Below are 25,793 nucleotides of genomic sequence, written 5' to 3' on the forward strand. Positions count from 1 at the left end.
GTGAAAACAAATGAACAACCCCTCCCCCCCATTTTAATATCAGTAACAAACAACTCTCAACATTTAAAAAAAGTTATCACATCAGAAACACAGATCTCTCTCCCACTTATTTTGTAAGACACAACCACAGACTCAAATTTAACCTAATCCAAGATTCTATTCTTGGAAAAACAAGACCATAAATGGAAAGCATACGCATTTGATCTTTCCCGGGTATAATATTAAGGAAAGCTAAATTCTAAATCTGATTTACCCCTTTCTCATTTATTTTAATCTACTGCTAGTTACAGTGGTTGATTGTATTATTTACCTACATCAGACATCTGTTTAAATCTGTCTCCGTATAGAAAGAAGTGGTTTTTTTCCAAGAGGCCGCAGCATCAGTAGCTTGTTAAAAGCTTTTCTTTCAGCCGTGATCCAGAAGGTAGGTGAGTCTAACACGGAGCACAAGGAGAGAAGCCTACGGCAGCACAGCCCAACCCCCGCCACCTCAGGGCCTGAAGAGCGCGAACTCCGCTCAGACCAGCGGCCCTATCCCGCGCGTTCACAGGTTTTAGGAAGAATCGCGTAAAGTCCTGTCAGGCAGCTACTGCTAACCACGCTGCCCCGCAGTAAGGCAGCTGCCAGGCCCAGCAGAGCCCCGGCCGGAGCAGGGTCCCCGCACCAGCCTGGGGCAGCCCGCGGCCGCACACCGACACCGGACGGCCGCGCTGCTCTCGCAGGCGGCCGCTCAGTGGCCAAGGGAGGGCAGCCTGCGGGGACAGGGACAGGGACAGGGAGGGCAGCCTGCGGGGACAGGGCCGCCAGGACGCCGGGGAGCGCCGCCCCTCCCGCGGCCGGGAAGCTGAGGGCCGCTCCCGGGCTGCGCCGACCACCCTTCCCCGCAGGCCCCGCGGGCGGGCGGCCGCGCCGCGCCTCCCCTCCTCCTGCAAACCAGCCGCTCGCCCCGCGGCCGGGCTCCGGCCGGCGGTGGCCTCCCCGCCCCGTCACAGCGGCCGCCCCACGCACGACCGCCCCCGCGCCTTTCCCGCCCTGCCCGCGCGCATGCGCTGCGCCCGGCCCGGCCCCCGCCCCGCCCTTTCCCTCCTCTCGCGAGATCTGAGGCGCCCGGCGAGACATCCGGGTCCGTCGGTTGTTTGCGCGGCGGGGCAAGATGGCGGTGGAGTCTCGCGTCACGCAGGAGGAGATTAAGAAGGAGCCGGAGAAGCCGATCGACCGGGAAAAGGTGCCGGGGGCGGTGCCGCGCGGCCTCTTACGCCGCTCCCGGCCGCGGCGGGGCGGGCACCGGGGGTGGGAGCAAGGGGGGTGGCGGCGCCGTGAGGCCTCGGGCCGGGCCGGGGCCGGGGCCGGGGCCGGGGGTGGGGGTGGTGGGACATGGCGAGTGGCCCCGCGTCCTCGCCCGGCCCCGCATCCTCGGCTCGCCCCGCAGACGTGCCCGCTGCTGCTTCGCGTCTTCACCACCAACAACGGGCGGCACCACCGCATGGACGAGTTCTCCCGCGGCAACGTGCCCTCCAGCGAGCTGCAGATCTACACCTGGTGAGTGCGCGGTCCCCCCCCCCCCCCGGCCGGACCCACGGCACGGAGGCGAGCGGGGCTCCCGGCGGTGTCATCGGGGGGCTTGCCTGGCTTGGAACTCCTTGTCTGGTAGACAGTCAGCTGCGAGGGGGAGTTCGAGAGGCCTCGTTTAAAGCAGGAAACGCGGGGGAGTTTTCGGGGGGGGGGGATTGTGTGCTCCGCGGGGGCAGGCGAAACGGATGGCTGCTGCCTACAGCCACGGCAGCTTAGGTGTGGTGGCATCCGTGGAAGCGCGACTTTAGCCAAGTGCCGGTTGTTGCTCGCTGAAACTTACTGCGGTTGAATTGCCCAATTACTGATGCACGCCATCGGAGGCTCGCCTTGTGGCGTATCTTTGGTTATCACAACGAATCTGTTCAACACGGAGGTTGTCCTTTAATGCTTAAATTGTTTTCCAACAGCCCTGTTTTTTCAGTAGAAGTAGTTGTCTCAGAAGGCTTGAACTGTTGTGTGAATGGTGCACTGGTTCACGTCAGACCTTCTTGAAAGTGGAATAACGTGTTTCTTTTGGTACGGTCAGGTAGCAGTGCTTTAACAGAGCTGCTTTTTATTGCTTTCAGGTTTAGTTTGGAGCTCTGCTTTAGTCTGTGTTGCAAACACGTTAGTTTTTGTTTATAGTATTTTGAAGAATGCTTTTGAAAGTGAATTATAGTACTCTTAAAATCCTGTTTTTTCTTCAAGGTATCTGTTGGGGGTATAACTTGTATGTCATACGGTTGAATAAATCCATTTTTGTGGCTAGCAAAGCATGCAGTTCTAATTCACTTCTTAATGGGATTTATGGACCCAGTCCAGGCTATTGATGGCATCTGAGCTGTTTGCCATCTGCGGAAGTCAGAATGGGCTTTGTCTGTCAACACACTGCTCCTTGGTTGCTTGGAGTTAGTGTACAGTCTGTATAATTAGAGCTGCTTTAGTTGTGATGATTGAGTCCTTTTGTTCTTGAAATTCTAGAAATGAGCTTTAGCCCTGGTCTGGTTGGAGGCTGAGAAAAGGAGTGCTGCCTGTTCGGGCAGAAATGGAAATCTTGATGGAAATAGAAAACTCGTGTTAATTTTTTTCCTTCTTTTCTTAAACTTCCTCTAATATTCAAGAAACTATTTTAACATAGATGTTAACTTAGGTAAGGAAACACTATTATGCTGTTCATTGTATAAATGCGTTAATACATTTAAAAATAAATAGGCCCCCACTGTATAAATGGTAACTCTTCCAAGAGACCTGGAAAAACAAATGTTGAAATGTATATGGAGGTGAAGAGATTTGTCTTAATAACACAGTAAATTGGAAGCTAATTAGAAGCTACATTTGCACTAGTTGCCTCCAGTGTACGGTAAGTGGTGACTTCTCCCAGGTGTTATAATCAATAATTAGAGCAACTTCTTGCCACTTGATTGTTAGACAAAATGTGTTGTTTGGAATGTTGTATAGTTGTGAAATCAATGGCTCACTGTGTAGCCGAAATGTAACATCTTGCTCATCTTCAGGTATCGATAGAAAGTATGCAAAGGCAAGGAAATACATGGTTTAAGTTGTAGCAATATATTGATTCCATCTTAAATGGGTTTGGGGAAGCTTTTTTTATCGTTGCTTTTGAGAACGTGAACTGCTTTGGTTTGTTTGTTTAATTTAGGATGGACGCAACTCTGAAAGAGCTGACCAGCTTAGTGAAAGAAGTTTACCCAGAAGCACGGAAGAAGGGCACACACTTCAATTTTGCAATTGTTTTTACAGATCTGAAGAGGCCTGGGTATAGGTAAATGGCATTTCTTCTCTGGGTTAGTAGAATAATTCAGGCACTGGAACAGTAAATTATTTTTCATTAACACTGATTTGAAAGGTCAGGACCCACATACCAAACTTCTGAAGTTCTTGATAACACACTACATGATGACCACTACAAACTCTAAATTTCGCTTGGTGACCATTGTTGTTAATGTGTTCCCAAAACAACAAAGCTGCGTGCTTGAAGGCTTTGGTCACTGTATTGGCAGCCCACCAGAACACGGATCTACAGCCTGAGATAAAGCTTTGTTTCTGGTGATAGAAGGTGTGGTAGGTCTTGCATCTGAGAATGCATTTGAGTTTTAGCAGCGATCTTGTTGCAGGTGTCTGTCCTCAAAAACAGTATGTGTGAGCTAACCTTTGTCAGCAACCAGTGCATATAGCCTGCTCTGCAGTCTGTGGGGTCTTGTTCTGTGTCTGTATGGAACGGGGCAAGGGCTTCTCTCTAGTATTTAACTTAATACAGTAGAAGGTTCCACCACCCCTCTGCCCCATCAGAAAGAGGATTCAGTGTAGCTTTTCTTGCTGCACCTGGTACTGGAGAGAAAGACCCCAGCATGCTGTGTACCTAGCTAAATGCTAAATACAGTGCAGAGGATGGCGTGGGAAGGTTGTTCTGAGCCGATACAGTTCCTGCTTTGGACATCTAGAGAGATTTGCGTCTGATAACTAACTTGCCTTTCCTCTCCTGCGCGCAGGGTGAAGGAGATTGGGAGTACCATGTCGGGCAGGAAGGGCACAGATGATTCCATGACATTGCAGTCTCAGAAATTCCAGATAGGAGACTACTTGGATATAGCAATTACTCCTCCAAATCGCGCACCACCCCCATCAAGCCGCATGAGACCATACTAAACTATTGCTTCTTTGTATGATTACATCTTCTGTTTATTCCTACTTGCTGTTCTAAAGCAGGCTTATTTTTTTGCTTTTGTTGCTAAGCAAGAACACATGAAGACAAAGCTAAGCATCAGAAATGAAAGTTAACTTTTAAACCTTAAGTTTTAGTTTGTTTAGAAGAAACACTTCTCTTTAGCAGTGCCATCATCCTATCCCTGATTGTTATAGTTTGAACAGTAAGTCAGTGTGTCCGGTGTTTCAAGATTTCCATAAAATATGACCAGAAGGGTTACAGGTGTTCTGTAGTTCTCTCTTGGTTGGAATAAAGATTGATGTTCTTAATCTTTTGGTAGTGTGGTGGTTGGTGTTGGTTTGGTTGGTTGTTGTGTGGGTTTTTTTTTTGTTTGTTTTTTTTTTTTTTTTTAAAAGTGGATTTCTGCAGACAAATTGAGAAGTAGGCTTTTAAGCAGAAGTTGAAATTGAAAGGAGGACCAAAGCCTTTATCTGATAACTTGTGAGCTTGATAAGTAGAGGCAGGTGGCCTGATGGGGATTCCTTTTTGCAGGAGGACTTCTTAAGCCACTGCTGGCTGGGTTTTGGAGGGTAGCATGTGAGTGGTGTGGTCAAAGGCAGGCAAGCTCAGTGTTGCTCTCCCTGCTGACGTAAAAAGTCAGAGGTGAGCTGTGTAAGGTTGCCTGTCCTCTGGGATTGTGAGGGGAGCCAGGGCAGACTACTACAGCTTCCAGGGACTGCTCTATCTTGTGCCAAGATGATGATAATCCATGGATTGGGAGTGGTCTCAGTGATGCCACTGCATCCCACAATACTGGGGAGCTGCTGGCCTTATCAGAGGAAGGCATGGTTCAGCATGCTTGCACATCAGCCTTACTTGAGTTCCGAAGGAACTAGTGTTGTCTTTAAAAACAGAAGGTATAAAGCTGTCTTTGAAGATCCTGCTTTTCTTAGAACAGTGGTCTCCAAACTCTTTGATCGCATGACCCTATCCGTAAAAAAGTTTTGAGTGTGTGCCCCCCAAATTATTTATAAATTACATACATCTACTACTGTACTAATATATAATGTATGTTATAAAACTACACAAAAATAGGTGTAAAAAGGTGAAATACTTGAAAAAATATTTTAATATTGTATTTATTAATGGTACAAAAAATATTTTCTTCCTGCACCCCCCTTGCACGTGTACCACTTTGGAGAGTGTCTTGTCTTTGGCTTGACTTGCACACCCCACTTTGGAAACCACTGTCTTTGAAGATGGGAGTATCTGCAGAGACCTGGCCAGAAGAAATCCTGTGTTTTCAGACTGAGGTTGACTAAGGAGCAGACAGAACTATTTCCGAACAAAAATGTAATGGCAGGCGCTCTGCCCAGAGATGCTCTTGCCTGTGGTTGAGATGAACTGAGAGGAGGTGAGGCAGCAAGACTGCACTGTGGCAGTATGTGTGGGAGTCCTGACCCTGACCACTGGGTTCTTGGCCAAGCCAACCTGTGGGGTGGAGGCAGCTGGCTCGCATACCTACATCTCCTGGGCTGTTGACCACAAACAGTGTGTTGTCAGCATACACTGACCAAGAGGACAACATCCAATTTTGATTTCCAGAACTCCCAAGGAAGGTGAGTGTAGTAGCCTCTTTCCCTTAGTTATCTTTCTTTATCTAATGAATACATATGATTTTGGACCCTACACTGACCAGTCTGAGCTGGGTAAATCTCACTGCTGAGTCCTCAGTAAGGTGGTTTTTCACAAATACTTGCAGCTTGTATTGAGCAGCAATTTCTCAATATCCTGTAACCCTTGGGTGTTGGGGCAAAGCCAAGGAGCAGCGAGGTTCAAGGTTCGAGGCTGTTCTGTGTTAAAAAGTTACTGATTAAGCTGGAGGTTGTTGGGGGTGTAGCAGCCAGCTTCTAGAATCATGAAATAGAGGAAGGGGTAGCTAAGGGGTCTCAGTTGTCCATGGGGAAACTGGAAGGCTGGTCTGCTTGATGTTGCCTGGTACCTTCTTAAGGAGCAGGAGAAAGAAGAGGTGACCCATCTCCCAGCAAATCGGTGCAACACAGGAGGATGGGACCTGTGGCTTCCCAGAGCTCAGTGCTTGCTCAGTTTCTTCTGTTGCTGCAGGGGGAGATCTTGAGACATGCAGGTGCCTCTGGTTGTCAGAGCAGGCTTCAGCTGTCGCTGGGCTGTCTGCCTCTGCGAGCTGACCCTGAGCATCCAGCTGGTCTGGAGAGAGCCAGGTGCTTGTTTTCTGCATGTCATGCCCCTGTGTGCTGAGAGATGGGCAGGAGCAGGAACAGAAGCTGTAGCTGCTCCTTAGGGCCTTCACCTTCCTCACCTAAGGCCTTAGCAGAGCCTTACCAAAGTAAGTGTTCCTGTCTGCTGAGGATGAGGCATGCTTGCTTTTATGAGCTGCGATTTATTTACTCTTCTCTCTCAGGCGTCTCTCAGTGCAGTATAGACTGAGGGATTTAGGTTCAATTCTGCCCATGGTTCACCCTCTTCTGTCCCCCTTCTTTGGCTTCTAAGGAAGGTCTTCTGCAGTGCTTTTGGGAAAGGCTACCTGTGTCTCTGGTGGAGGAACTGGTATCTAGGTTAATTCCCTCCCTAATTAAGAACTGAGGACAAGGCTCGCACACACTTTGTCAATAACCTGGGCTGTGTCAGACACACTCCTCACTCTGGCACTGCATTTGCCAACTGACTAGAGCAGTTGTGGAGGCTTAAGTTTTGCTTTACAGCTCTGGTCAAAAGCAGAAACAGTTGTGTTGCAGCAGGAAAATATTAAGCATTATCAGCAAGTTCTCACTCTTGCTATGGAAAGCATGGAAAAATTAGAAGGTCTCAGAAACCCTGTTGTGTCAGAGCAAATGAATGACAGCAGCTATGGTTGTGTTCAAAGAACAGCACTGCAAGTAATGCAACAGCTAAGAGAGGACCTACCAAAACCAAAGCAATCCAATTACCTGCTGCTGTATTCTCAGCCCTTGTGCCTAGACATTACAGCAGATCAGCTGGGGTAAAAAAAAAGCATCAGTTCCTCCAACAGAACAGGACCCTGAGGAATGTGAATTGTAAAACACCCATGTTGTACACAGCAGGCACTGTGCCTGGCCACAAAGACCTGTCGGTGATGTGGAGGAGGTGCCTGGCTGGTGTACTGGGGCAAGGCACTGGAGAGAAAAAATGGCTAAGGGCTGGGTTCAGAGGGGTTGGGGGTGGTTGGGACCTTCCCTGGGGTATTTCCAGTCTCACAGAAATGACAGGCTTAAGTAGAGACATCCTGGCCCATTCACTTGACCTCTTCAACACTCAAGCAAGAAAATCCAGTGAACTCTGCAAGTGACAGCTTCAAGGGCATGTCTGCATGAGCTCCTCTTAGTGCTGGCTGAGGCATGAATTCCCCAGCCTGTGTTCCAGGCAAACACGAGTTAGTGTCTTCAGGCTTGAGGAGAGTTGGGGGGGGAGGGTGTCTTTAACAGGGGCCTGAAACTGCACTTGGCCTAGACAACCTCACTGTGTATGCTGTTTGAATTCAACTATTCCTTTCCTTAAGTCCTCAGTGCATGTTTGAGAGATGTAGAAGACCTGCCAGCACTCCGTTGCATTGCCAAGCAAGAGACAGGAGCAAGCATAGCTGACCCGTTTCCTTCTAGTCTTCTGCTGAGGTCTCCTACCTGAAAGCCAGGAAGCACATACCCCCAGCTTTGGAGGACAAGAGGGGAGAGCCCCAACTGTGGTTCCAGGTTGGGCTTTTGAAGAACAGCACCAGGCACGCAGCAGTCCTGCACCAACAACCCTCCTTACCTGCCTGCTCAGCTGGGGCTGTGCACTGGCCTGCAACCCTTGTCTATCCTGGGGCCTGCTGGCAAGCATGCCACACTCCTGCTGCCTTTGGTTTAAGAACTGCACTGGAGAGCAGGCGGCTGATGCTTGGAAGGGAGAAGGGAGGCACATGCATATGAAAGTACTCAAGGTTTGAAATACAGTCCTACCAGCTCCACATCACAACAGCCTACATGACCAGGAACAAACCACACCACTCTGCACCTATAGGACTGTGGTGGGTTGACCCTGGCTGGATGCCAGGTGCCCACCAAAGCCATTCTATCACTCCCCCTCCTCAGCTGGACATGGGAGGGAAAAATATAACAAAGGGCTCATGGGTCAAGATAAGGACAGGAGAGACCACTCACCAATTACGATCATGGGTAAAACGGACTCAACTTAGGGAAAATTAACTCAATTTATTACCAATCAATTAATGAGAAATAAAACCAAATCTCAAAACACCTTCCCTCCACCCCTCCCTTCTTCCCAGGCACAACTTCACTCCCAGATTCTCTACCTAACCCCACAGGGGGACAGGGTTTATGGTCAGTTCATCACATGTTATTTTCTGCTGCTTCATCCTACTCAGGGGGAGGACTCATCACACTCTTCCCCTGCTCCAGCGTGGGGTCCCTCCCATGGGCTGCAGTTCTTCATGAACTGCTCCAGCATGGGTCTTTTCCCCAGGCTGCAGTCCTTCAGGAACACACTGCTCCAGCGTGGGTTCCCCACGGGGTCACAAGTCCTGCCAGGAGCCTGCTCCAGCACAGGCTTCCCACGAGGTCACAGCCTCCTTTGGGCACCCACCTGCTCCGGCTTGGGGCTGCAGGTGGAGATCTGCTCCACCATGGACCTCCATGGACTGCAGGGGGACAGCCTGCCTCACCATGGTCTTCCCCATGGGCTGCAGGGGAATCTCTGCTCTGGCGCCTGGAGCATCTCCTCCCCCTCCTTCTTCACTGACCTGGGGGTCTGCAGGGCTGTTTCTCCTACATGTTCTCACTCCTCCAGCTGCTGTTTCTGTGTGCCCCACAGCTCTTTTTCCTTCTTAAATATGTTATTGCAGAGCGGCTACCACTATCACTGATGGGCTCGGCCTTGGCCAGTGTGGGTCCATCTTGGAACCGGCTGGCATTGGCTCTGTCAGACACAGGGGAAGCTTCCAGCAGCTTCTCACTGAAGCCACCCCTATAACCCCCCCGCTACCAAAACCTTGCCACACAAACCCAATACAAGGACCCTCTTCTGAGGGTGAGGTTTGTCCTAGTAGCTGCGTCCCCTCCAGTCCAATTCATGCACAACCATGCAAGCAGTTGTCGCAGGGAGGGGGAAGCAGGAGTGATGGCTGCTGGGGTGAAGAGGAATTGCTTCAGCTGCCATGGAAGCGCTTGCAGAACAACAGCCTCCAGAAACCTTACCAAAGCAGCTGGACAGGCAGGATACAATTCCCGAGCAGCTTAAACAGCCAGCAAAGGAGCACATCCCAGCTCCCACTCCCCCTGCTGTTTCCCTTCCCTTGCCTCAACACCCACCAGTGCCTTTGCAGGTGAGCAGTGATTTGGGTCAGTGCACAGCATCCATGAACAATTTAACCTTAGAAAACAACAATTAGTTCCTGGTAGTTGGGCAAGCAGGAATGGCTTCCCATGCAGCCACAACTGCAGTGACACAACCAAGGGTGTGGGACCTGCAGCTGCAGGAGAGGAAAGGCAGGACCATGCAGCAAGGCCTTAGATCAGTTTACAACAATTGCATAAGCAATCATTAGGGAGCATAACCACAGGGCTTTAAGCCAGGAATACATTATGCCAAAAATTATGAAAGTATTTGAACACCTTCCTGCTCAGTATTCTGCAAACTATACGTTTCTTGGTCTCTCCCCAGGAGAAATGCCTGTGTACCACAGCATCTTCTTCCATGGACCCTTTCCTGTGCATGCACATTTGTGCTTTTTTTTTTTTTTTTTTTTAAACTCTTCAACTTGAATTAGACAAGACAAGATCAAAGAAATTCACAGACCTGGTCAGCTCCCTGCCATGATGTCAACTGCCCTTTTTTAAAAGTAGGTATTACAGCATGAGGTTTCACATTTAAGTTGATAGATAATATAGTCAGCACTGACTGCTGTCTTTTCTTGGTAGGAAGGTGCATTCCTGTGGACTAATGTACATGTGATTGCATAGTGTGGCCACTGGATGTTGTCACTGCTCCTTAATTTATAAGAATGCCACAATCTCTGAATTACTGTCCCCTGGAGAAACAAGGTACTCCCAAAATACAAGGCAGCTCCAACATCAGCTACAGCTGTTGACAGAGCACATAAAACCACCACGAGTACTAGAACATCTGAATAATGACAACAGGGAACAAAGCAAATATAACATCTTACAGAAAATGTAAAGCATCCATGATGCTTTAAATAACCAAGGAAGCCTGGACTCCAGTTATTGCTCCAATGATTTACAAAAACATCAATAAAAGCACAATGGGAGGCGCTAAATGCGATGCTTGTCATTTATCCATTTGACAGTCATCTGGAAAGTTTCATTTCACTGAGAGATCTACATTTGTATTTAACATCAGGCAAAACATTTCCAAGATAAGAAAGCACTGACCATCTTAAGGAGCTTCCTAGGCAGAACAGTCGAGATGCTCCTTTGACAACGAATGGGATTATGGAGAGAAGCTTCCGTTAGCTGACACATTTGACATACTTAAATGAATTTCTATAATAATTTCATCAGGCACTGACCTTGGATAGCTTGCCACACTCGCAGTCCAGCATTAAATTGAGCTGAGATCCTTGACTATAATGTTGAAATAACACCGGTGGAAGTGATGCTACTCAGGCAATTACTAATCAACTTTTGCCTAAAAAAAAAAAAAAAAGAAAAAAATTACTTTAGTAGTTCAGTTAACATGACTACTGTTCTGCATTTCCCATTCATTATAAACCCATATTTTCTTAATTATAAAAATTCCGTTATTTGTATAGGAGTACTTGGGTCACAGCAAGTCTTAGATTAAGAACCACGGCAAATGAAGGAAAACTAAAGGCTATGCTTTTTTGGTTGCTTCCCAGATGTCCCTAAATACTGAAGTGCAATTTTGTGCTGGGTTCAATCTTTTCTGACTGCAGGCTACCGCTAGAAGATGCGATCCCATTCTCACCTTTCCCTTACATCTGATCTAGCGCTCGCAGACAGAAGCTGAGTTTGAGATTACTGCTGGGGAGGACAAACTAGAAGAGAAAAAATCAATTATTCTTTCAGTGGCTCAGCAAATGGAATCCATCACAAAACTGCACAACGCCTAGATTCTGTGCAAGAGAACTGGTGAAACAGCCTCTAGTGGAAGCAGCCCCTAGTTAAACTAAATTAAGCACAACACAGAACCGTACTCTGAGTCAATTTGCCTGTTTTCAGGTGATGACTGTCCCTTACAGAACCACTGCGTTTGCTACTTATTTAGCTACTGTTTATCCAAACTGCACTTTCTGACAGGCCAATGCTGTTATCAGATTCACCCCACAACAAACCAACACATAACTTATAAGTTCTTTTGCATTATTCTCACTCTGACATATTACTTTAGTGCGCAGCAGGACAAACCTTTCTTCAGCAGCGATACTGGCTTAAGTGGAGTTTTACCCTCTTCCAGCCCCATGGCTACATCCTTGGTCATTCCAGTATTTGAACTTTTGCAGTTTATCAGATGGCCACACAGCCACCTCTGTGAGAAAACTGATCGGGGGGGGGGGGGGGAGAAAAGACAAAGCAAAACACAAAACTTTCCCTCCCCACCTTATTTTGAACACAGATCAGTTTCCAACAGTGCTTATGCCTTCACTTCAGCCAACTTTTCCCTCCCCCACCCCCAATACTCAAACCACTGCTTAGGCCTTACTGAAACCTAAAGGGTTTCAAAGGTAAAGCACAAGTAGTTTTTGTTTTGCTGCTCTGATTATATCCACCTCAGAGCAATGGCCCTGCTATAAAGAATATAAGCACAAACAGCAATATTACTTGTATTAGGGTAATATTGTAGGCAAGAAAAAACAAAACTAACCAGTAAAACTTCGTTTCTATACTCCAAAGTCTCATGCCAGCAACATGTCACAACAGCTTGAGTAGACCAGAAGATTTTAAGATTTCAATTGTCATCTTGAAGATAACTTGTATCTCAAAATATTAATCGAATCCCTTTCACATTAGTCAATGAAATAGCTATGAAATGTAGCAGAAAACATTGTTTAATAGGCAAGAAAAATGATGCAAGTGGCTTACGGCGAGAACCCCAGCACTGCTAGGTACAACTCTACAGTTCCCTAATGGAGGAAAGGACAGTGGAATGCAGAGTTGTTCTCGAGTTTAGGGAAAAGACACTTATAAGTTGTGTAACCCCACCCGCTACCAAAACCTTGCCACACAAAACCAATACATAAGTCCTTTTGGGAATTTCATTAGTTGAAGGCAGATGGGAACACAGCAAGGAACAGGACGGTAGTGCTGCTCATTCCATTTCATGTTAAATGGAGTCTTTCAGGATATCTGGCTTGCTTCAGGGCAAGAAAGTAGCCATGAAGTGCTGTGGAGGGAGAAGGCAGGCTGTGAACCCCCTCCTGCTTAGCACTGGTAAATCTGTCTGGCTGAAAGATTCTTGCTCTGCAGCAGAATACTTTGTACCTTTTTAAGACCATGAAGTTTCATGACTAGCATCCAGCCCATTAAGTGGTTTTAGTCTGTGAAGATGTTGGAAGCAGGTCTGGCCTTCGTTCTCTGAAGGAGTTGGATAGAACAAATAAGTGTTTTTATAGCAGTGAATGATCAGTTTTCCAAGTAGCCACCAAGCATCTGAGACAGATTTATTTAGTATTCAGAAGTGTTGATCAAGCTCAAAGACTGACACATAATAATACATACATATTTTTAAACAGAAGCTAGCACAGAAAAATGACAGTGTGCTCAGGCCAGAACTAGTAGAAAATCAGCTTCTCCAGTTAATTTGATGTACGCTTATCCTGGAGAATGACTGGAATAGCAGGAAAAAGGCACTTCTACTTGCTAGGTTTGAGCCAGGACAGGTCGATCTACGCAACTGGAGAAATACTTCCAGGCATCTCTAGATGTTTGCATATTCTGAGGATTTAAAAAAAAAAAAAAAAAAAAAAAAAGGTGGAGCTACATTCAGAAAGTTCAGAAAAGTATATACTTCTCCCCATCTCCTGGGACAGTCTCTCCCTTCTTATGTGTTGCATGCCTGCCCTCATACAAATGACAGAATTTTAACCATCAACAGGAAGACCATGTACAGCTGTTAAGAGCAGTCCTGGAGCCACTCAAAGGAATAGCTCACACTGGAAACAGCAAACTGGCTCCAAACAAGGATATGCAGCTAGGATTTCTTGTGGACAAAAGTAAAATCTCTGGTAGAAAAAAAAAAATCCCAGTTACTATTACTACCAGATACCAAAAAAGTGCCCAACAGCTCTGAGAACTTAAGCTTGGTCAGCTATTACAGGGATAGATGTGCCTGTCTAGAAGCAACACCACCACTTACAGAATGCACATGGCAAGTGGCGCAGGAGAGTAAGCAGTCACCTACATGCCTGCCAGTAAATCCTTCTAGCAGTTGAAGATACATATAACCAGTACCAATTGCACAATATATTTTCAAATAATTCATATTTGAGCCAGAGTCACCTTGTCAGGCTACAGAGGTTAAAATGTCAAAAGGAAAACAGATGTGTAACACCTAATACAATGTCAATGTAAGAAAACTGTAACAAGAAAGGTGAAGCAGCATAAAAGAAATGCCTGTCTGTGAGACAGTAACAGAGAGCCTGATGCAGGAATATTTCTGATACATCTTAGTATTGCAGAAATGACTAATAACATAGAAGTGTTTTAAACAGTAAAGCAGGAGTTACTCTTCCAATAAAAAAACCAAACTTGCTTCTGTTGAAGATACCAAATACTGTTCAAGTACTACACTTCCAACTCAGCCCTGAAAAGGTGTACAGTGTGACCCGAACAGCCAGAGATATCCACTTTCTGGGGTGATATACTGGACTTTCCCTTTATTGCAACCTAACTACACTTCTCTACAGCCTACTGCAAATGCAAGCATACACAATAAACAAGAGAATCAGGTGAAACAAATGAAGTACTACCTCATACATGAACCCAGCCCTCTGAACCATACATATATATTTAAAAACCCTCAATATATTTTGCCAATAATTTCAATAAAAAATTAAGCACAAGTTGTTAGTTCAAACAAGTTTATCCACATCATGGATAAATAATTTTTCTCCATTAAAAAAGCTTTTCCTTTGTCTGGCTCTTTCCTCCCACCAGTATTTTCTCTTGCTTTTTGAGCTTGTTATGTCTCAGTGATAAGATCCATGAATGTAAACCAGTCTCAACACCGTCTTCAGAGCTTGATTTCAGTTGTTTGGCTTGAAAAATCCAGGATATCCTCTGCAAATATATCCAGAAGAGTTCATGAACTTAATCATATTTTGAATTAGCAGAAGACACAAACATTGAAAACTTTATTATCTTGACAAGAAAAAAAGAAGGGTCAACTAAAGTAAGAGCTTTGCTCTATTTGATTACTCAAATGGATTCCAACTCCAAGTATATTAAGATACCTACTTTCATCAGTCTCATTCTGGGTTGTTGTGATTATTATTTGACTCCACACATGTTCCTTGTACCTCTTACCTAAATAATCTGTACTGACCCCAAGTTTAACAGATAATCAACAAGCGTAATATACATTACATTGAATCAGGAATATCTACACTTGATCAAGTTGTCACAAAAACTTCTCTCTATTCAAATTGATCGAGTTATTTTTAAAGCTATTATTCCATTGTTCAAAGATTACTCATGCTTATTGTAGACTAATTTCATCTCACATATTGTTCATAAGGTGGCTTTGCATTTCAAAGAACTTTGTCTTTGCCAAAACAACCATGAAACCAGTTGTGTCACTTACACAGTTTTCTCCAATTCCTTAGTTTTATTCCCTAAATTTACTCAGAAGAAAGCATTCATCAGTGCTTTCATTGCCACAAAGCAAAATATACCTACAGATAAAACAGTAAAACTCTACCTTCATTTTTTTTTTTTTCCTAAAGTTGGGAGGATTCAAACACACAATTATAATATTCATTCTTTACAAAAAGGCAGTCAGCTACCATGCCAAAGAATAGTTACTTAGTCACAGCAACAAGAGCTATTTTGGTAGCTGAAAAGCAAGCAGCTGCATGAATTTCTAAATGCATTAAAGCACCTTTGTAGCACCTTCAAATTAAATTACTTAACCAAATTTGTAAAATTTAATCATACCTGTTCTCTTTATTGCAGTAATCAGTGAAATCACTTCCACATCTTATAGTATTTCCTGCCTTGGTCTCCATTTCCTTGGCTTTAGAAGAGTCTACTTTATGATTATACTTGGACAGAATCTAGAGGAAACATTAAAAGGGAATAAAAAGAATTATCTAACAACTCAAAACAGGACTACAGTTTATACATTTTTAATAAGTAGCAGAGAACTCTTTGAAGAACAAAATTGGATAGAACTAAGCCTTTTAATTTTATTATTTTGATATTAAAAATATTCAGAAAAAAAAAATGTTCGCTAACCTGTAGAACATCATCTGGTATCCTTGTTATTTCTGGAGGTGGAGGAGTATTGAATAACTGGTCATAGTGTTTTATTTTAGGAGGAGAAGGGTCTCCAAAATGTTTAAGATAATCATCAGAGCTCACAGCAAAAGGAATGCTATTTTCTACGTATTGTTTATCCGTTGCATCCTTCTTTGTCACTGACTCAGTCTTTTCCCCCTGCTTCACCTGCTGCAAAAGAGGTATTAAATGCCTTCCGTTAATCTACTTATCTTAGGTAAAGTATTTAATAAACGTTCTTACAAAATTACCATTAAAAAGATCTTCTACAACGACATAAGAAAAAGTAGTATTGGAAAAGAACCCTGTATTGGGTCCATGGGGCAAGGTTTTATGGGGGGGGGGGGGAGGCCCACAGGGGTGGCTTCTGTGAGAAGCTGCTAGAAGCTTCCCCTATGTCTGACAGAGCCAATGCCATCCGGCTCCAAGACGGACCTGCCGCTGGCCAAGGCCGAGCCCATCAGCAACTATGGTAGTGCCTCTGGGATAACAGATTTAAGAAGGGGGGGGGGGGGAACACAAACAGAATCTGCAGCCGGAGACAGGAGTGAGAAGATGAGAGAAACAACCCTGCAGACACCAAGGTCAGTGAAGAAGGAGGGGGAGGAGATGCTCCAGGCGCCAGAGCAGAGATTCCCCTGCAGCCCGTGGGGAAGACCATGGTGAGGCAGGCCCATGGTGGAGCAGATCTCCACCTGCAGCCTGTGGAGGACCCCATGCCGGAGCAGGTGGGTGCCCGAAGGAGGCTGTGACCCCGTGGGAAGCCCGTGCTGGAGCAGGCTCCTGGCAGGACCTGTGGCCCCGTGGAGAGAGGAGCCCACGCTGGAGCAGGTTTTCTGGCAGGACTGGTGACCCCACGGGGCACCCACACTGCAGCAGTGTGCTCCTGAAGGACTGCAGCCCATGGGAAGGACCCACACTGGAACAGGGGAAGAGAACAAGGAGTCCTTGCCCTGAAGAGGAAGGAGCGGCAGAGACGATGTGTGATGAACTGATCACAACCCCCATTCCCTGTCCCCTTGTGCTGCTGTGGGGGGTAGTTAGAGAATCCGGGAGTGAAGTTGTACCCAGGAAGAAGGGAGGGGTGGAGGGAAGGTGTTTTGAGATTTGGTTTTATTTCTCATTACCCTACTCTGGTTGATTGGTAGTAAACCAACCAGGGTCAACCCACCACAAATCCCAAACTGACATTTGAAAAACTGCTTATGGTAAAAAGTGTGGGAAAAGGTACATAATTGCTATTTACTACCTTAGCTTCTGTTTTTAGCCATCTTGTTTCAAAATCTGGAAACTGTGGTGTTTCTGTATGACTGGGAAGAGGCAGTTCATTTGTCTCCGGTGACCTTGATAATACTGTATTATTTGTTCTGGAAGGGATTTTCACATCAGGAGTACAGAACACAAATACCATAGGAGAAGCCATCCAGCCAGCTGCTGAAATGGGGCAGGGAACGACAAAAATAAAAATATATACATACACACATATAAATATTTTCAATTCCAGTGCCCTAGTTCAGTTTTCTATTAGCTTTTCATAGATCTGCATATTCTAAAATGCACCTATCATTTTAGCTGATATTTTTAGTATGAAGAACCATCCAAATACAGAATTCCATAAAAGTTGCAAATGTAAAAAAAAGTAATAAATCTAGTCCCACTACTGAATATAACTGAAAAAGCCCAACTTAAATCAACATTGCTTTAGCTTTTCATATATTCAGTTGTCACTATGTTTGTCCCAAGATCTTCACATTTTCAAAAGAACATATTATATCTCCTCTCAAAGAAGTTTCAGCACTACTCTTGAAAGATTTAAGTTACTGTCTTGTTAGCCTCTTTCAAAGCAGTTTCTTTCCTATCTTTAAACAGATCTAATGGGTATTCTCAGAGTAAAAGGCTAAGTTGGCAAAACAGGTTTTTTCCTTCAAATAAGGATAAGTTGCAGTTACAAAATGATGGATCCCTCTGCATAATTCTAGATGGATACGAGAAGAAGAATGAGCAAAGATTTACATTGAAGTGAGAAACTTTCCCACAGAAGCCACAAACATTTAATTTTCTAGACATTACTACTCATATGATGACTGGGCCTGAGTTAACTATATTTAAGAAGAAACAGTTTAAAAGTTTACCATTTGTTTACAATGCATTTACACATGCATTATGTAAAAAATGCATACATACATTTATTTCACATATTTTTAACTTACCATTCTCAGCTGTCACTTTTGGTTTTGGCCCAGGAGTAAACATGATTTCCCTGGATGTCGTTTCTGGTACATTCACTTCACGATCATCTTTTTTAACCAAACTGAAAACCAAAACTGTCCATTAGCTCTCAAGTAACATGAAGAAGTCACAATTAAAGGAATACTGTCAACCTGATCACTTTTCTAGTATTGTTCATCAACATGCAAGTCAAAAATACATTTCCTCAAAAATGATTCTTTCATAGATTTCTTTATCTAGGATTCTACTGCAGCAGTTCATAGCATGCAAATGTTCAGTCCATCCACAAATTATCAAATATAGTGAGATTTCAATCCAAGGCATAAGAAAAACCCCCAAACGAATCCCCATCCCAAAAAACCAAACCAAAGGTGTCCAGGGTAGGATCAATTTTCTTTGTCCCAGATGATCAATTCTGTGTTGGGGTACAGTCTATTTTATTTTGAATTGTCTGTTGCCTACAAAATTCTAAACAACAAGAGGAAATATTTTTGGCTCTTAACCTACTAACATTATTGTGAACACTAAAAGATTTTTAATTCTATTTTTAAGTTTGAATAAGATTACTTATGTTTATCACTAGCTGACTTCAGAGTGAAAAGCCATTTAATATAAATTCCACAAAACTGGAAACTGAATTTTTTAAAATTCTTTTTTCACATCCAAGCTATTCTAGTGGAAGAAGGGTATAGGGAGTTAAGAGACAATACCAGACAAAAAGTGGAAGCTTAACCTAAACTCTACATAAAAGTGTGTCTATAAGAAAATAATTTTAAATGTTTAAAAAGTTATCTTAACTATGTGAACCAGATTTAGAGCTTCTCTACAAAAAGCCTAAGCTTAAAAAAAAAAAAAAAAATCCATTTGAGGCAGTATATTTTACTTAGCTGAACACATCTCAAATTTTGAGTTAAAAAAAAAAAAAAGTAATTTTTCAAGTCAGTTTTGCCTTGGAAGTATTATAGATACCTGAAACCATATGGGTTTTAGTTATTACAATGGAGAAGAACAAATATAACAATTTATTCTTTTCTTTCCTAACTACTTTTGGTTTCAGTTTTGTAGTAGGTGCATCAAAGTATATTGTTCTTTTCACCTGCTTCAAAACTGAAAACCTGAAAACCAAAGTTGGAGGACTTGAAGTCCACTAAATATTTCTAAAAACTTTGAGATTAATTTTTAAAGTGGTTTTCACACAATGCACAGCTGCTAGACAGATTTCAGCTAGGTACAAGACCTGGCTGGCAGAAGTAAGGTATATAAAAGGGCAGGGCTGTCTCCAAGAAAGTCAGCATTATTACCCATCTCTGTACCTGGAAACTACAGGTATAAGGCTACCCCACTTGTACTAGTTTTTTTTCTTATCTGATCCTTGGGGAAGAGATTTTTTCACTGGATAATGGGCAGAATATCTTTCCTTTATTAATTCTTTTTGTTGCTTTTTTATTTGCTGGCTCAGTGTTCTGCCCATTTAACATGCTGAGACTTCTCACTAAGAGGTGAGAGGAGTGCTTTTTGCAGCTAACAAGTGTTTAGTTGTTTCAACCTTTCTGATCAAACTGCAAGCTAACTCTAACTTAATGTTGCAAAATAAACAAAACAAATAAGGTAAAAAACAGTTAAACAACATTTTAACTCTAATGACTTGATGTCATGACCTCTCACATAAGCCACTAATTCTGAATCCATACGCAGCTTTAACTTTAGTCACAATTAGTGTGTGTCCATCTGTTTTGGTCATTAATAATGATGATGTTTTAAATGGCAATCATGCTGTAACTAATTCTCTACAGAATTTTAATATTATCATTAGGGTATGGAAGACTGCTACTGTGATTTTTTTTTTTTATTATATGTAAGTATCACTAGTGGACTGTCTAATTGTTTCACTAGAAGCCACAGAAATAGAATCTACATTTGTGGATGCATCCATTTATAAATTACAGCCATAATTAAAGCTGAAGATCACATTTAGAACAGTTCTCATTAAATAGGAAAAGTTGTACAAAATCCACAAAAAGTTATAGATATCAAAAGAACTTAAATTGTGCGATAAGACAAAACTATTTTCAAAATACTATTTGAGAGGGAACAATTTTTTAATTAATATCTTTTGGGATTCAGTAAGTTTTCCTGTTATTACAATTCAAATACTATAGGGCTTTATAGACATTCTAGTATTTATATAACCTTTCAAAAGGAGAGACCCCAAAGCTATTTTAAAAGAAAATGTATCTTTTCACTTTTTCCCCAGTAATCTTAAAATTAAAAAACCACTCAAAATTTAACCATTGCAGTAAACTGGATCTTTGGGGGGCAAAGTCACTTAAGTTGGCATGGTTCTGAAGAACTTCACACCTGTGCCTATATTGCAAATATCAGGGATTAAAAAAACAAACAAAAAAGTTGAATGATTATTTCCACAACTTATTTTGAATATGGTTCTTGTTTTTTGAATAATTTCTCTAAATACCAAATATTTAGCTACAGAACAGTGAGTTTCTTTTAAATACTGTCAGCTTTTAAAATTGAATGTGTTGCTAATACTAACTATAAAAACATGATCTAACTACCTTTACATTACCTTAGAAGTATAGAAAAATACATCTACTGCTAAGGCATTCCACACCTCACTGCTGCAAATTCTTTTGTTTGATTTTAATTAGAACAGTGAAAATCTGGAGATGTCTTTTCAACAGAAGACTGGAGCAAAAAGAGTTAACTGTTTGTAAGGTGGGGCTGGATAACATAAGAGAGAATACACTGTTTCTACAATGACACATTGTACTGAATGCTTTAGAAGGTTATTCCAGGTCTATATTCCTAAAGCTTTTGAAACCTTTAAATTGGCTATGTAATATCTACTGCAGACAACACATCCTCAAATCCAAATCCAAGGTTAAGGAAAGCAAAAGATCCCTTTGTAAATAGATTTTGTATGGAAGATTCTTATCGTGGTGCAGTCAAGGGAAGGAGTATATCAGAGATGTGTTTCATGGCAGCGTTTGGCACTGCAAAGGGTACATGAAAAGACACAGGACTAACTAGCTGGTAGATAATAACATACCACCTGCTTGAAGAAAAAGAAAAGGGCAATAGCAGCAAGAAATTAGTACAGCAAGAAGAAACTACAGAAAATTCAGCAGAGAAACAATCTGAACTTAAGTAATGTACTCACTTCTTGCTTGTCTGAGCAGTTTTACGAATAAGTGACATCGTATAATCTTCATTCATACACACGGTATGTTCACTAATGCCAAAGTGTTCAAGTTTTGGTGTTATACACTCATAATCGTCCATCTTTAGCATACATTTTGGTGTTTTGGGCAAAATACAGGGTGTCTGTGTTTTTAGCGGAGTCCTGTTCTTTGAATTTTCTTGATATGCATTTGTTGCGTGTTGTCCTTTCACTGCGCTCCAAGGCCTGGAGAATGCATATTGTGAAAGACCAAAATCAGAAAGCTGGGGATTACGCAGTGGGTCTGTGGGCACCAGTGGCTTCTCAGTACAAGCAGGAAGATGAGGTACATCTGCTTTTCCTTCATCAGATTTAGTCTGGACAGACATTGTTGAATCGCTGTTAACAACTTCTTCCTCCTCTTCTGTTTGAGAAAAGTAATAATAAATAAAAAAATTATGTCAGAAGTTTCTGGTTTAAGAATTTATAAAATAAATTGGGACTTCCCCTCAATTCAAAATTTTTTTATTTATTATTGTAAAAAAAAAAAAAAAGATTCCTTCTTTCATTTTAAAGCACTGGACCTGAAGCTACAACAGATATCAAAAGGTCATATTCTAAATATAGCTTAGCCTGATACAAGTCACACATTTACTGAATTCCACTCTATTGGTAAATGTTATTTCTAGGAAAAATGAAATTGAAAGATCTTTACACAAGTGTATTTTTAATAGAGTTCATCTCCCTGCATGGAGCAGGCAGGAAGTGCTAATCTTAAGTATACTTATTTGGTTTTAGTTCAGTGCAAGAGTGAAAATTGATTAAAAATGTACAACAAATGACAATGAAAACAAAATTTGTATAGAACTGAAAATGTTTTTGGGGAAAGAGCAAAGGCTGCACACAGTACCAGAAAAACGGTATTGAAGAAGGGTTATGAAGCAGCAAGTAAAAACTTATGAAAGAGGGTAGCTTTTTAGATAACAAGAAGAGTCCACTGCAGAAATAAGCAAACACAGAATTTGTACATTTCTGTAATTAGATAAACTGAAACACCCCAAAATATTTGTGAATTTCTGCATGATGCAAGAAAGCAGGGGGCAAGCTATTTAAAATACTATAGCAGAGGCATTACCTTTTTATGTGTATTGGTATTACCTATTCAGATACACTTAGCTTAAAAATACATCTTAAAAAATAAATTCACCTTGTAGCTCTGTTTGAAGTCTTCTTTAAAGGCAGAGAGAGGACAGGAAGGAAGAGACTATAAAATTAGAGCCTTCTGCCGTATCTTTGTAAAACAGGTGTAGTAGCTTAACTCAGAGGTGAATATGATCCACGACTACAATTTTGTTTTGTGTAATAGCTGGATAACGCTCAGGGGAAGGTTAAGGTGTACCCTGCCAAAGGCTTCTTTAAGATTTATTGGGCCCTTGATACCGAAAGGGGTAAGCGTAGTACTGACAGTTGTAGTATTTTAAACTCATTTGGCATATCTGGATTTTTCACACAGGTGTGTGTGCACTTTCTGACTGGATTAAGGATCTCCCCACCTCCAATGATCAAGATAGTACTGCTTGCCACATGTCACCTATTCCCCGTATGTGCTTCTCTTGTCCCATTTGTGCTGCGGAGCACGTTATTTTAAGATTTTCTCTATGGTGGTTTAAGTTAATGGAATCATCACATATGAATACAAACTAATTCAGATGCATCTACAATAGTTTCCCACGCATGAGAAGCTGAAGCATATAACTATTACTGGGGGCAAAAAAAACCCCAAACCAAACGCAAAACCCACACACTAACTTAAAAGCATGCCAGGACATCTAACTCTTCATATTTTGGTTTATTCTTATGGCACCAATCACAACAAAATCTTTTACCCTCTGGATATTATTATAAAGCAAATAAGATAGATGTACTTGATCTCTTAATTAATAGAAATATACACATAGCTAAAGAGAACATTTGTCTTCACATACTGTATTACCTGTAGAGTCTTTGACAGGTGGTTTGTAGCCGTATTTCTGGAACAGCTCTCTTATTTTTCCAAGATCTGCTGCATTTCTTCGCATCAATATTTCACTTGCCTTCATAAACTCATGAATTGCTTGTTTTTCAGAGCAACTCTTACCAAGACTGGCATTAACATCTTCCTTTGGGGCAGAGGGAAACACAGAAATATTGGTTTTCAAATTATCACATAGTAGTTGTTTACACGTGAAATGTTTTGGGAATAAGTATTAAACTTCAACTCAGATGATGATAAGCAGCAAATTTAGGTCTTATCTATACCTAAGAACTGGGTTACAAAATAGGAATATATAAGGCACGAGTGTACAAAACCTTAAAAACGTTAAACTAAGATGACAGTTCACAGTATGATAACAACTTACTGGTAACCTCTCAAACAAAAATATATGCTTTTACTCCATAAAAAAATATGAGATAGCAGCAATTAGTTTGGACTCCTACTCCCCATGTACAAAGAATTAGTGCAGAGCATATAGTAAATCTCAAGTTTATATTCTAGCTTACCTCTCAATTATTTCTACACTTGCTCATTTCTATAGCCCATTTTTCCTACTTCTATTAAAGAAATAAAGAACATTTCTTCATGTTTAACTGAATGGCTGAAGGTACTGAAAAACTTTTGTGAAGACTTTCTTTATTCTAAGTGCCAGTCATCAAACACAAACAAGCATACCTCTTCTCTAGGGAGCTGCTGCTCCTGAATCCTTTTCCCCTATATCTACGCCTTGGCACAGCTACAACTTCCCCGTTACCTTTGTCCCCTGATGATCCGAGTGACAACACTGATTGCAAACTAATAAATACTGCTAAATCTACTTTAAGTCACCCAAAAGTTTTTGGGCACTACCCCAACATCCACAGCCATTATGAGGACTTAGAGGTAAATGAATAAAATAAGGGTCAGAACAGCTGACTAACAAAGTTGTATTGTGGCTTAATGATGAAAACAGAACTGTAAGTTTATGGACCCCCCCGCAATTTTTCAAGAAGTGAGTGAGTTAAGATGTTACCTTCAGACTCCTGATTTCACAATGGAGGTCATGTAACACTCTTATTGGAGATTCATCTTCATAGTCTTTGATATGCATGTCACATAAAGGGGTTTGGAAAGAAAGAAGGGGGGGTTAGTATTTCAGTGTGAAATTACATTCTACATCAGAACGTAATCTCCTATATTAGAGATGTTGGAGTCATATGTTAGAGAGTCAAAATAGAGAAAAACAAAGAGAAACTAGTTTACATAGGGTACCTTGCACAGCACGAGACTGCAATTTGCACAGTATGTTAAATTACACAGAGAAACTGCACAGGCTTCCATTTTACTGTTGCAGCTACTACTGTAAAAATTGATGTATAGCAGATATTGGTACAATAGGTAGGTCCCCGGGCTATCAAGGATTATTTATGCTAAATTTTTATCCTTAAGGAGCTTGAACTTGAAATAATAAAAATTGAAAAAAGCATTATAGACACCACTGAAAAACATACACCAACAAAAGCTGAATTCTTCCGCCTTATTTGCACGTGGGTAGATGCTAGTATTATTCACTTACGCATGCAGCAGTCATTACTTATTTCACTGAAAATCAGGATTAATGCAAATGGTGTAAAAGAGGACACCTGCTATGTGACAAGAGATAGCACAGCGATAAATCCAGTTAGAAGCTTGAGGTAGCTGTGCAGAGAGAACAAGCCTTACAAATGCATTTTCCTGTCTCAATCCATGAAAAGGAATAAAAGCAAGAACGTGATTCCCATTTCATCCCGTTCATCCCTGCAATAAAAGCTCACCTACGCACCCACAAAGGAGCTCAGAGAGCCAATGATAAGAGGGGGAGCCCAAGCAATACCCTGCAGACCTATGCCCAGACCTGCCACCGGCCCACCAAAGGCCCGTCTCCTGCCCAGAGGAGCACAGGGGCACAACAGCAGGCGGGAACCCAAATCAAGGACTCCCGAGGACCAACTGCCTCCCCCCCCGCCCCGAGGGTATCCCAGCAGAGCCATCAGCCCCAGCGTCCAGGTGTGCGGCCCATCACCACGAGTCACCCGGAGCAGCTCTCCAGATGACCTTCCGAACTCGGGGTCTTGCTGCCTGGGGGTGGGACGGACACGACAGCAGGAGCCCCGGAGCATGGCTGCGGCCCTGGGAGCGGGAGAGGCCCCGGCCCCGGCCCCCTCGGTCGCCCCGGTCAGGGGACGAGGCGAGGCCGGCGCTTACCCACGTCCTCTCCGCGTAGGGCCCTCTCGAGCTGCCTCGCCTCCTTCTCCAGCGTGAGGGCTAGGGCCCGCAGCTTACCGAAGAAGTCCCTCGACACGTCCATCGCCCGCAGGGAAGGGGAGGGGAGGGCAGTACCAGAGGGACAGCGCCAGCGCCACCCGGCGAGGGCCGCCCGAGCCCCACTAGCCCCAGACCGCGCAAGCGGCCGTTAACGGCTGCCCGGGAACTGGGGCTGGCGGCGACTCTGAGGAGAGGAGAGGAGAGGAGAGGAGAGCCGAGCCGGGCCGGGCCGGGCCGGGCCGGGCCGGGCCGCGCGCTGCCTGAGGGGGACGGTTACCGCCCGCCGCCAGCTTCGAACGGCGGGCCGCGCGCGCCCCATTG

General features: G+C 43.2%; 2 protein-coding genes and 1 long non-coding RNA gene across 5 annotated transcripts; 2 read left to right on the forward strand and 1 right to left on the reverse strand.

Moving 5' to 3' along the window:
* The first annotated feature begins 1,079 nt into the window (after positions 1 to 1,079).
* On the forward strand, positions 1,080 to 4,550 carry SAP18 (Sin3A associated protein 18). The gene is made up of 4 exons (XM_052812885.1): positions 1,080 to 1,225; positions 1,430 to 1,539; positions 3,212 to 3,334; positions 4,062 to 4,550. Exons 1-4 carry the CDS (start codon positions 1,154 to 1,156, stop codon positions 4,216 to 4,218), a joined length of 462 nt encoding a protein of 153 aa, XP_052668845.1. The 5' UTR covers positions 1,080 to 1,153; the 3' UTR covers positions 4,219 to 4,550.
* Positions 4,551 to 9,673: 5,123 nt separating this feature from the next.
* On the forward strand, positions 9,674 to 10,770 carry LOC128153358 (uncharacterized). The gene is made up of 2 exons (XR_008238943.1): positions 9,674 to 10,109; positions 10,189 to 10,770. It is a non-coding gene; the product is annotated as an uncharacterized LOC128153358 (long non-coding RNA).
* A 2,928-nt stretch (positions 10,771 to 13,698) lies between these two features.
* On the reverse strand, positions 13,699 to 25,665 carry SKA3 (spindle and kinetochore associated complex subunit 3). 3 transcript variants are annotated; one of them, XM_052812858.1, is made up of 9 exons: positions 25,413 to 25,665; positions 24,202 to 24,266; positions 23,148 to 23,313; positions 21,155 to 21,578; positions 17,958 to 18,058; positions 16,997 to 17,178; positions 15,706 to 15,918; positions 15,406 to 15,524; positions 13,699 to 14,529 (listed from the first exon to the last, which is right to left on the reverse strand). In XM_052812858.1, exons 1-9 carry the CDS (start codon positions 25,513 to 25,515, stop codon positions 14,496 to 14,498), a joined length of 1,407 nt encoding a protein of 468 aa, XP_052668818.1. In that variant the 5' UTR covers positions 25,516 to 25,665; the 3' UTR covers positions 13,699 to 14,495. The 3 variants fall into 3 exon arrangements, with proteins under 3 accessions (XP_052668818.1, XP_052668819.1, XP_052668817.1); XM_052812859.1 differs by having other exon boundaries at positions 15,706 to 15,915; positions 16,997 to 17,181; XM_052812857.1 differs by having other exon boundaries at positions 16,997 to 17,181; positions 25,413 to 25,663.
* Positions 25,666 to 25,793: the final 128 nt, after the last annotated feature.

This window comes from Harpia harpyja, chromosome 17, assembly GCF_026419915.1.
Source record: "Harpia harpyja isolate bHarHar1 chromosome 17, bHarHar1 primary haplotype, whole genome shotgun sequence".
Classification (NCBI taxonomy): Eukaryota; Metazoa; Chordata; class Aves; order Accipitriformes; family Accipitridae; genus Harpia; species Harpia harpyja.